We start from the raw sequence: 13,168 nt of genomic DNA on the forward strand, positions 1-13,168 counted from the left end.
TGAATCGGACGCGATTCATTACATGACGGATCAATGTTGTGATTTGATTTGAACATACAAGAGTACTTTCGAGCAACGAGCTTCGGAAACTGTTATTTTGACGAGTGTATTTTTACCGCAGGCGAGTAAAAATAACAGTTTCCAAGCGAGATATGCTTAGAATCATACAGTTGGCGAGTGTCACAAAATATTCCCGAAATTATGAACCACTTCGCAGCATCAAATGAATTGTATTTTATTCGCTGCCCTGTCGCAAAGTTCAACCTAAAACAAATAAATTAGAACAACAACTCGTTCATGAGATCAACGTTTTCCCCAAGGGACCGAACATTGCACGTGTATGTAATAATAACTGTTCGAGTGGGCCAGCGAATCATAGTATACGTTGGATAATGTGAAAGTAATGAATTACATGAAGTAACAGTTTTTAAGCAACAAACTGTGGTTTCGACAATTGTAGAGTCGGAGGCGAGGTATACAATACATTTGTCGAAGAAGAAAAAAACAGTTACCAACAGAAGCAACACAAAAATTTTAATTATAAATTTGAACTCCTAGAATCAGTGGACCGTGGAACTGCAATATTACCAGTCCATATAAAATAAAAACTAAAGCCAATAAAACTTTCAACTTTAACCTTCTCCTTATTTACTCACCATTGACATATAAATTCTTTTGTATTACTCGTGGTGGATGTGTCGATATTTGACAAAAATAAGATCCCTCGTCTTCTTTAACGGTTGATTCAATCTTCAGTTTCCAATTGTTCGGATACTGGAATTCCATTTTATATCGAGTGTCACCACTGTATGTGTGCATTCCAACAGTCAACAGATCCAAATGGGTTTCTCCGCTCTTCCGTCGCACCCAAGATACCTAGACGAATGGGAATTATGTGTTTAAAAAAAAAAGTGAAATTCCTTGGGTTGGATTCTCCAGTTAACTTTCATATTGTGATGCTTAATGAGAATGTTTCGGCGAAATGAAAAGCAATCTTCCAGTACACACACAAGAGAAAACCAATAACAAAAGAACTGGACGATTATATAGTTAAGTATAGTCGGAGTCGACGATATCACAGTGATGCGCAACCCCATGAAAACAATCAGCATTCCAATTTCGATTCTAATGAAATAATGACATAGAGATATATATATAGACGTTGTGTGTACGTTGTGACCGTAGTGAAGTGATGATGATGACATAGGTATAACCGTCTAATCTCACAGACAAAATACGAAGCCGGTGGTTTTGCGCTCTTGTTCGAGTTAAGCTTTTTCTCTTACAATAAATGACAATATAAGCAGTAGACTACCGCACGTCGTCACTAACATATAATAAAATTAGTTATTCATAATAGCTAACAACAGATTTAACAAGGAGGTGTGCTGTGAGTCATTAGACGAGCCGGTTTTTCACACCCTGATTATATGGCTGAACGTATAGTTAATAGCAAGGGATGTGTATATTCATAGCAATTTACTTCGATCGTCTGCAATTTATGGCAGCACCCACTCAGCGCTTTATCCAATTTACTTTGAGGTAATAATAAAACATCAAAATTTCTGGATAAACGCTTCACATTTATGTAAGCAGTGTCGGACTGGCCACACTGGGAATTCGGGGGATTACCGAAGAGTCTTTTGCCTGAGTCGGACGAACACCCAAATGGTTTTTTTTTTTAGATTTTCATTCACCAAGATTTGAATGTCGCCTTTCAATGAACATGACACAGGACGACCATTTTTCCGTTGCTTATTATAGCTTCAGACATCTTTCACAAGCGGGTACAACATTATGAAAAATTTATATGAAAAACATATGTTGCTTCGTGTGCAAGCAAGTGAGACGTCTGATTCATTAATTTTTTGCACTCGGCTGATTACCCGACGTGACCTTTCATTAAAAACGTTTCATTTTTAAAGCACAATTTCTACTCGCGTGAATATCCGACGTGAGCTTTCATCGAAACGTTTGAAACGGTTTATTTGAAGAACTATTTCTACTCGGGATTTTCGCGCAATGTTTCTATGAATTAGTTAATTCTTCTTGAATTAAGGCCCTTATGATAAGCAAATGAATCTAGATTTCGAAACTCAATGAAACTTCTTAATGCTTAGTTTCCTCTTACCAAAAAAGTACTCCGTGTGAGAGACAAAATTGAATTTTTTCTTGATTATTTGACAGCTCGCTCTCTCACGGCCCTCTCACGGAGTACTTTTTGTTGAGTGGAGTGGACACTTAAGAATATGAAGAAGATGAACACAAGATGAAGTCAGTCGGATCGCCATTTTAAGCATTGAATGACGTTGAGAGCAAAGATTTTCTTCAGTGATTCACCGAAGAAGCCGAGCTTGGCGCTGGGTAAAATTTGGTGCAATTTTTTAACTTTAGTCAATCGAAACCATTTTTAATTGAATTCATAAACCAGAACAAAATTATAGAGTTTTCACTCGCTCCGCTCGTGGTAATAATATCTCGTGGACACTCTTCGTAACCGTTGTTGCAAATAGCGTCTACCTTTTCGTATAGCTTCTAAATTGTGAGCAGACGCAGCCAATGAGCCTTATTTGAAACAGTCGTCAGAAAAGATGGATTTTCCCCGAAGAGATTTTTCAAGCCAGTCCGGCACTGTAATGTAGGAGCTACTAATTTATATAATACCATGACTGAATAGAATAACCGATAAATTTGTTAACAATGCATTAGTAAATTGATCGTACCCACACACCGATTAATGCCGATAATTTCATTAAAACGTGATGTGCTTTTAATATCCGTATCATTAAGATATATATTGCACACTTCACCCTTTTCCCATTGAACGAATATTTTTTTATGGAACAATTAACCTATACGTAACACCTCGCATACATACATCCATTATTAAAGTACATAAAGTGCAAATTGAAATTAATGGTCAGCTCTCCATCAATTAAACCCCCGAAACTCGGTACACATTAGTCATTCAAGATTATTCAAATTCACCTAATTCAATTCCATCTTCTATCGGATAAATAATGTTCGCCGCTCCATGCTCGTATACAATAGCTGCAAACAGCAAAAGTACTACAAAATAATAAATAAAAGTCTGTTTTTGTCCTTAATTAAAAATTATTGATGTTGGTTTTCCCTGGGTTTTGTATTCTGCTTTGAAATTTCCTGATTCCGAGATATTTTCGGATATGGTAACGAAAAACCGTCACGAGTCAAAATGTTTCATTGCTGATATATGACTCTAATTGGAAACCAGAAAATGAATAATCTTTTTTATTTGGCTTTCAATACGGTATTTTTTACCAAACATTTTTTTTGCTGTTCGTTTTTGTTCACAGCAATCGTACCACTCTCTTTAAACAGCAAAATATTTTTTGTTCCCTCTATCCATGGGAAAGCTAAAGAGATTTTGTTTCATAATTTATGACAATACATTACAAGCGAAGGGAAACACGCAAAAAAATAAAACTTTTAAGCGAGGCTTGTTTCCGCAACCGAAAGGGAAAAAGGCAAAAATTAAATGTTGAATAGAACCAGTGTGTGTGTGTGTGTACGGTATCGGCGCAAATACATATGGCCATACCATCCTATACGTATAATTCCCTTGACTGTAAGTCATGGGTCTTACAACAGAACCGTACGTAACACGATCACTATGATTAAAAATGTACGGAAATATGATTAACAGCGTTAATTGTACTTAAATGTAACACTTTTCTGCACTTTGTTAACACCATAACTTGAGTATATATCTCAACCGATTTTCAAAAACTTTTTTTTTCATTCTTATGAAGTATATTGAAAACCTCAGGTCAAGTTCGAAAATGGGTTTTATCGGTTCAGCAAGCTGAACACAAATTCACCGAAAAAATTCAAAGAAACTCACCTCTTATACTTTCCATTGTATTCGGCATAGTCTCTTTAGGTCGCCAAGGCATATTTGAACACTAAAACACTTTTTACTCGATGCTTTTACTCGAGTTTTTTTTTGTTTTGTCGCGACAAAAACACAGAAAATATTTCGACACAACTGTGACACTCCGCTATTAAAAGTACTAGAATGAATGTTTCCTGTGTTCACTTCGGCGGTAAAATATCTTCATTCAAAAAAGTGTCGGACATTTTAGCGATGGTAGACATTTATTAAAATTGTAACCTTTCCCATTTTTTTAGTAAGCTAACAAGACTTCGCTAAGTCTAATTATGCCGAAGTGAACACAGCAAACATTCATTCTAGTACTTATAGTAGCGGAGTGTCACAGTTGTGTCGAAATATTTTCTGTGTTTTTGTCGCGACAAAACAAAAAAAACTTTTTGTTTTTGCATCGAGTAAAAAGTTTTTAGTGTTCAAATATGCCTTGGCGACCTAAAGAGACTATGCCCGAATACAATGGAAAGTATAAGAGGTTTCTTTGAATTTTTTCGTTGAATTTTTATGTTACAATTTGTCATACATTTTCGGGAAACTGTCCTGTCATTTCCCTATTACGGGCCTTAACCGTTCAAATGTCAAACAGGTTAATGTCTTTGGTAGAGAAAACAATTAAAATGTTGGACATTCAAATGGTTTTCTCCACTGAAAACCAGGAAAAATGATAAGTTGGTACGCCCGTGGCGAGATAGAAGGAGCATGTCGAAAAAATTGGCACCTCTCTTGAGAGAATTCGTATGTAATTCTATCCCATACCGTACACAATTTGTAACCTCAGATTTCTTCTATCTCGCCACAGGCGTACCAACTTATCATTTCTCTGCTGAAAACACTAAAATGTACGACATTTTAATGGATCATGGTCCAGGTCCAGGTCATGGTCGAATATATCGCACAGATGTAAGCGAGCATGACCTGACCTTAACTGCAATGGAATTGAAAAAGGAACCCGTTAGAGAATGACAACCGTAATTCCTCTCCATAAAATGAAGTTATCGGTGTTCACAGAACTTTTCGAAGATTCTCAGAAAAGATAGATAAAGACCGTTCACGTAGTTCTTGTTATAATTATGTTTTTGTGGCATTAAAATTACATTTCATTGAAATCAATCAATTCAATACAAAAACTATTGAGAAGTTCAGACATTCAAGGGATATGATCCTACCAATAGGTGCGACCTAGTGTGCGGTGCAGAGAGATGGTAATAAGGAACATACGCCGAACATCTCGTTTCCATTATTATGTTTATTATTTGAATTTGAAATTATATTTAATATATCATCCCCGGCGTATATGCCAAGCGTATGTATATTATAGCACAAAATGGGATCATACAAGATTGATGCCAAAATCGTGATCAACTAAATTGATTTTTATCAACAAAAAAAAAATTCGATTTGTTTTTGGTAGAATTTGAAACAGCCTCTGTTTATACGCCATCAATATATTTTCAAGCATGAAGTCGACTTAAAGTGTGTGTATGTGTGTGGGTGGGTGTATGTGGTGATTTTGATATACACAAATTTCCAAGCATAAACCCAAACAACGTGTCAGTGAGCCAAATTTTGTGAATATAGGCAGTTTTTATTATTCATTTTACGTTCATCACCGAAAACCGATGGTGTACATTTGTCATTATTATTCATTTTTCCCAAAACGAGTGCTTTATAAAACGTTACAATGTATAACGTGGCGCTCTCATGCAGATTATTATCCGATCTACGTACACAAAACACACTTTATCCTCGGCGTGTCAGTTATATATCATCCCTAACCATTCCGACATAGTTACATAAGAGAGCGTAAGAGGTATGCTATTTTTAATGTAGCCACTGATTCTTCTTATAGCCCGACGGCGACCGACGACGCCATTCTTTCTTTTAAAAAAATTTGAGAGAGTAAATCGATTTTTATGATAAACTGCCAGAATGCTATTGTTCATTGAATCTGAATTATTTTTAAAGAAAAGTAAAAAAAAAACATTTTCTGTTAGGAATAGACACAAAAGTTTGGTTGCGTGGTATGGGGAAAACCTCTCCGCAAAAACATTTAACTTTCCGACATCAAGGATGATTTAAAGTTTGCGATTTCTTTTAGAATTCCGATACCAGGGTAAACAGTTTAGTTTCAGCTGAGATTTAAATCAAAATAAAAAATAAATGGTAAACTTGAGGTTAAACCACAATGTAACGCATTCATAGAACACTGTGTGCATCACTACCTTTTAAAGGTATCATTCATAAATTACGAAACGCTTTTTCAGTGCTGCCATCAAAATTAAATCTTAAATAAGTCGATAAATACACGGCCTGCGAGGTTAAAACCATTTTCTATCTTTCTAATAATCCCCGTAATGAGGGGATGAACATAATTTTAACTTCACAGGATGAGTATTGCTCGAGTTATTTAGGATTTAATTTTGGTGACAACACTGAAAAAGCGATACGTAATTTATGAATGATCCCTAAACTGTGAAGAATTGACCAGATTTGTAATCGGTCAAAGGGTGTGAAGGGTTTGTCACTAAATTTTCAATAGATTGATTCATATTCCATGACCTCCGAACCATCGCAAGAACTTATTGAAGGAAACTCTTCATTCAAATTATACATCAGTGTCACTGCTTATACAGTTGTATCGCTCATCATTCGATTTTTTACTGGTTTTCTGGTAATTTTCGGCCTGCGAAATTATCCTTATTACCCCCAAACATTCGTCACAATCTAAAATGGCTATTCACTTAATCCCAATATTAATTTGTTTGTTCTGCTATGCTATATATGGTCGCATTGCATAATTTTAGAATACACCACACAGAATTGGTTTATGTATGTTTATCAAACCCATTCGAAATTTCGTCAGACACAAACAAACTTTGGCATTATTATCAAAGTTGTTGTTGCTTGTGGTTGTGGCTGGAAATGTTAATAATCTATTTATAACCGGAAGATCATATTGCTGAAATGAATAATCAAGATGTACGGTTACTGTTCTAAATTGCACACATTTCGGTTTAGACATCGGTAATTGATTCAAACTTGCAATGTCTGAATAGTGATGTAGGTCTAGCACTAGAACATAATTGTAATGGATGGAGCGTCTGATAAGTTGCTACTTTAGTTTAAATTTTAAGTTGTGCCGGTTTGCTTGATATTAATAGATGAAGTCATTGCGGATAGTATGCTCTGGCTGATGCAATTTTGATGATGGTAACTTTCAATCATTTTAAAATTTTTTGCTCTTCTGCTGAAGTTACAAACAAATAGGCCGCTCATCACATAACAACTTTGGATAATGGAAAATGTTTCTGCCACTGTTTTAGACTGTGAAATAGTGTGATAAGCATGTTACGGTGCCTTGCATTTAATAATGCTTTTGAAAAATAAAACCACATCTCATCAGGCCATAGCGACAGTGGTAAAGAAATAATCAACCTTTATGAAGTAGGTCATACCTTTTTGCATGTACAAGTCTAGTGAATCATAAATGAAATGAAACTTTGAATAGATATTAAACGAAATCATTAGAGTAGACATTCGAATTTCTGTGTGAGAAAGGGGTTGCCATACATTTTACTAACATTGTATTATGAGCTCTTTAAAAGAGCCTCTTTTATCATCGTAGCATCGGTCACACTAGTAGTCACACAATAGCAGATTGATGTGATTTGCATATGATCTGTATCATTGTGAATAAGCAGGGTACCGATGGAATATTTGCTTCCTTATGAGTTGAACGAGGTATGACCATCAGTCAGAAGATCAAATTTTATGATTGTTTAACAACAAAACTTCCTCCAGTAACTAGGGAGTGTGGTTCTTCACTATAGTATGACATTGTGCTTAGGTATCAGTGTACATGGAAGTGCTTAGGAATCAGTGGACAATGTCCACTGGACATAGAAGAATTTTTATTAATTTAGCCACTGGAGCTATACTAGTACAACCAAACGTTTCGACATATTTGTTGTCTTGTGTGATTGGCCTAATTATTTCCCCTAATATTTAAACGAACTTATTATCCGACAGTAGCGTTTAAAACCAGCGTTAAAACACGACACTTCAGAGAGAGGTGAACTCGCAATGAAGCGAGGATTCCATCGGTACAATGCTTTTCGAAATTCCGAATGGGATGACTAGTCGATTGTTCGAAGAGTTTCACTTTTACAATGAAAGTTCTACGTAAGGTTCTACTTCTTCCTCGCTTAATTTTTGCCTATGACCGAGCCTACGACTAATGTCTGCAAAAATATTCCTGATTTTTAGTTGTTTTAACTTTCAGGGTCAGCGTTGTAATGATACGTACAAACACGTTTAGACATACGTACGTATACGAACTAGTTCCCAACGGCATATAGCTTGTTACTTTTCCTGTAACGAGCCTAATTAAACCACATAGCAAACGTGGTAGCACAATAATTGCCCGTCATTTTCCCGTTAAAACGTTTTACGTCTTACTATTGTCATTAGAAGTCACACAATAGCACCACTCACCTCGACTACAGACAATACAAGCATTCAGCATTTTTTTGTTAGTCATATCCATCTAATGGATCACATTATATTCGTCTTACACACATCCTCAATGATAAGCTTCCATACACTACATTTAAACCATTTCCATTTACTCCATTTAAAGTCTGAAAGTGTAAAATATACGTACCGTCTTATCTTGCAATAAACTGATTCGGCAATTAAGATAAACAGCACTACCAACTTGCACTGTAATGTTTGTTACATTTCCTGCACTGGAAATATCTTCAAAATGTGGTCCATATCTAGAACAAGAATTTATATATAAAAAAGATGGGGGGGGAAGATACCGTTTTCCATTTTGTATTGTTCATTTAAACATGCTATTTATAGTGCCGAATGCATCGAAGTGAAAATTGGTGATACGTATTCAGCTGTACCATCAAATAAATGAGATGGTACACCATACGGATAATACAGATACACTTTCAAGCACATCCCATAAAAATGGTTCCATCTTCGATAGTTACCTGTGGTCGTGGTGATGATGTTTGTTTGCCGATGATATTGAATCGAAAATGTAGTTCAACATTGGTGCATCAGTACGTTGAATTTTCGGTAAGTGTTTTTTCGGTGAATTCTGTGGCTGTTTGGTTACTACTTTATTTGGTGCCACAGTTGTTACGTTAATTAATGCTGTACTATCTACTGTAAGAGTGTTTAAGTACGTTGAGAATGTAGATGTCGGACGTGGCAGTGTGTAGTCGGTAACACTTTCTGTAATTAAAATATTCGATCTGAACCATTTGGTAATTGTTTAAAGTGTTTCTATCCCTCTCTCCCTCTCTGAGTACAAGTCAACTAAATGAAATAAAAATGTAGCAGAATCCGGAGCAAGATCATCGCGTGAAAAATTGTAATTCCGATTTATGCTAACAACAAATTTAATGTCTGTTTGCTAATGCAGATACAGGAAAAACGTAAACGTTCCGCCATAATACACTCCGTTCAATCATATCAATTTTATAACGGTGGATTTTGCGATAATAAATTTGAATTTAAATTGAAGGATCCGTTCAGATAACAGTGTCGTTGCATTTATTCGTGTAAAATGAGATGCATTTGGGTTATCTCAATAGGAAAACAGTAAATGAAGCGAGAATGGAAAATAACGTTATTCGCTCCGCAAGAATGGAGAAATGGAATATATTGCAAAATCGAACCAGTTTCTATTTGATGAAATTTCCGTAGTAGGGTTCATCCATAAATGACGAGTAGGGTTCATCCACTTTTGTCAGTGCTGTCAGCATAATTAAATCCTTAGTAGTAACTCGACAAATATGCGTTTTCGTAAGTCAAATTTGTTTTTCAATTAGGGGGAAATATTTGGGGGAAGAACTCGTTGAACACACATTTCACTCATAAAAACGCATTTTTGTCAAGGTGATTCAATGATGCTGGCAGCACTGTAAAAAATTGTCGTCCTTAATGGATGAACACTTAGAAGCTCCTCTATAATCTGTTTAAAGAGCGAAATAAAAGCATGAGTGTAGTAGTAAAACCGACCAGTTAAAACTTCCTGGAGGTGTAGCTGTCAAACTTCTTGTTGTAAACATTCCATTGTCAATTTCAATTTTGTTTTGTTATATTTGACAGCCGAATCTGACCAAAAGTAGTCTCAACTCACAAAACTGGTCTCTTTCTCGATTTAAGTGTTAAATGAGCGGAAAAAGAGAGAAAAAGGAAAATTAATCAACTGGTCTCTATATGTCAGAATTTGTATGTAAAAGTCCAGTTAACAAGTAACAAACCAATTAATTTAACTGAGCTCGACGGGGAACACTCTCATTGACATTTTCTTTTAACACTCTATTGACGATATTGCGGAAAAATCTAATTATCTCTCTCCGCACAGCCTCTACACGAATTATGTTTAAAAAAATTGAAGAGAAATCATCAAAAAAGAAGCTCTCTGTCGTAATTAATTTGATAGAGAATGACCCTCAGTCAATCAAATTAAATTGTGTGCACTAGGACATCATATAATGTCCTTAAACGTTTGCACTTCGTTTAGCTCCGTTAGCTTAATGACCTAAGATTATCTGAATGTACAACATTTAATCAAAATGTTTCAGTTGAACGATCAGAAGAAACGAGTTGAAGGAAGTGCTGAAATCATGTTCATAACACATACAGAAAAGTTCTCTCGGAACTCTCCGTAAATTTTTAATAGAAAAACTTCCGCAAAAGTGCAACGAAAACTGAATTAGGACAGATATACCAGCAAACGATCAATCAATTATTTATAAAATGATGAAACATACCCACTGTACCATCAACATAGCTTTGTATTTCGGTGCCAACATTTCCATCATCATTCGTTTTAATCGAATTACCAGAAACAATCATTGCAGTTTCTTGCAATTTGTCTGCAATCCGTTCAATTCCATTGTTATCGTTTCGATTGTTTTGTGCTTGATTTCCCATTATAATACGACAACTATGTAATAATAAATGCACAATGTGAAACAAATAAATTTTTCGCATTTTCCAGGGTATTATTATTTATGCTTGTCAATTATTGTGGCACATTTCTCTGGCTTATTTGACATGTTTTCACTTTCTATTTTTTTTGTTTTATTTGCGGTAGTTTTCGTATTGTGGTTGACTCATGCACACAGTAAATGAGTTAACTTTTTTCTCTCGCCTTTGTTGTTGTTGTTGTAAAGCGTCTAGTTGCAAATGATTTATGTTGCTTGGTTAAAAACAGCAGTCTGAAAGGAAAAGAGAACGGAAAATTCTATTATAAATTTTCTTTTCGGTTTGCATTGTTTTTGTGACTGATATTGTCTCAATTTAAATGCGAATGGAAATTTGGATAGAAAGATTTACAATGTTTGGTTATCGAATGCAGCGTGTGAAATAGCATACAGTGTGTGAGTTGTATGAACGTCATAAGTTTTCTGTATTATGAGTTCATGTTAAATATTCATGTGATGCATACACGAAGTGTCATCGTCTTTGTGTATACAATGAGATGCGGGAAATTTGGAAAGGTACGAAACTATGTAGTTTTGCTTGCCTTCTCGTCTATAACTACTGATCGACTAAAATGTAGATATTCGAATTTATCTCGTCAATACATTTCATTTCATATAAAAAACAGGCAAAAAAAAACAAAAACACTGTCCCGGAAACTTGACTCCAAACTTCTGTCGCTGTTTTGGAGTTAGGCTTTTCCACCAGTTCCGCATATTTAGGAAACGTTTTAAAAATAAAAAGCGAACTCTTTCGAGAAAATGGGACAACAACAATTAAGATAAAACGTTTATACGACTTATTGTGCGATATGTCAAATAAAAAGTATTGACGAGACGAAACAAAATATTTAATTTTCAAGAAAATCTAGTTTCTTCATATATAACAGTAGCTATTGATGAGAAAGCAAGCAAAGCTGCATATTTTCCTACATTTCCTGTTTTCCCGCATCTCCCTCAGTATAAATTCAATGCTTATCGAGTGATTTTATTTTCAAAATAAATTATAAGAAATTGAGTCTGCTTTCGCTCAATTTATACATTAATGATGCATGCTTCCCACTTCGCCGGCTAACCTTCATGAAATACGTAATCAACGAAAAACCGCTTTTTAATTAAAATTTTAAATCGAATGTCACATCCAAACCGTCGTCAGTTTAAAGACATTAATCATGTGAACAATTTTGGTTGCCTTAAATCGAAACAATGTCAATCATTCTTTGAGGTTTCTTTATATTGTAATGAACTCAAAAATGACTTTGAAATTTAAAACGCGTTAGTACTCAAAAGACCTCCTGAATTTTCTCACATTTGTACACAAAAAAAACTGACAGAACTAGTGTAAGAAACCGAATCTCTATGATTCAAGTCTTAAAAAAATTAAGTTGCAAAATGACTATAAACTTCACAAAACTCTTAAAGTTTACGACGCGACGTAAGCTTAAACTGCACAAAAACTAGTCCATATCACGAAAGTCATAATTGGAGGCCGAAATGACGGCTGATCGTCACAAATATTTTAATTTTTTATTGAAAGCTAATTTTAACAATAAACCATGTTCGTACTTTTTCGAAAAAGGATGCGAGTCCAAATTTATCTTCAGAATAACAAAAATTTGCGCGCAAATGTAGACCACAATTTAGCGTTGAGAAATTCATCTTGAGGCCGACTTTGTTTGCCTCATCATTCAATTGTTGTAACATGTCTTGAGCATGGTCACGATTGACTGCTATAAGAACGATGTCATCTGATAATCGGAGATGGTTCAGGTACTCTCCATTTATGTTGATTAGCATTTTACTCCGGTCCAGTTTCTTGAAAACACTTTCCAGAGTTGATGCGAATAACTTCGGTGAGATGGTATCATCCTGTCGTACACCTGTACCGATCGTAAATTTCGTCGTGTTTTTATGAAGCTTTATGCACGACGAAGCATTTTTTTAAACATATGGAATTGTGTTGGAGTACCTTGAGTCTACTCTACATTCGTCCAACGAATCCAATATTGACCATGTTTCCATACTTAGTCGAACGCTTTTTCGAAAACGAACAATGCCAATCTCATAACTTGCAAATGGTAATTCGTGGAACGATTGCATTTTGCCATCCTTCTGGTGTTTGTTCCCATTGGAGATATAGATTGAATAATTTCGTTATTGTACTAATGTAGAGTGTTTTCACCCAGGTCAATCGTCTTGATTGGTAGACCGTCTTCGCCAGAAGATTTTT

The 13,168-nt window shown here is 35.3% G+C and overlaps 1 protein-coding gene across 2 annotated transcripts in view; it reads right to left on the bottom strand.

Moving 5' to 3' along the window:
- Nucleotides 1-13,168, bottom strand: part of LOC119077788 — a 94,837-nt gene that overhangs the window by 25,699 nt on the left and 55,970 nt on the right. For both annotated transcript variants that reach the window (XM_037185095.1, XM_037185097.1), the window contains 4 exons: nt 10,726-11,175; nt 8,932-9,178; nt 8,592-8,706; nt 657-876 (listed from right to left, as the gene is read on the bottom strand). In XM_037185095.1, the coding sequence (XP_037040990.1) occupies nt 657-876; nt 8,592-8,706; nt 8,932-9,178; nt 10,726-10,948 (805 nt within the window). In that variant the 5' untranslated portion in view covers nt 10,949-11,175. The remainder of the gene's footprint in view (nt 1-656; nt 877-8,591; nt 8,707-8,931; nt 9,179-10,725; nt 11,176-13,168) is intronic.

The sequence above is a fragment of the Bradysia coprophila genome, unplaced genomic scaffold (assembly GCF_014529535.1).
Source record: "Bradysia coprophila strain Holo2 unplaced genomic scaffold, BU_Bcop_v1 contig_24, whole genome shotgun sequence".
NCBI classification, from domain to species: domain Eukaryota; kingdom Metazoa; phylum Arthropoda; class Insecta; order Diptera; family Sciaridae; genus Bradysia; species Bradysia coprophila.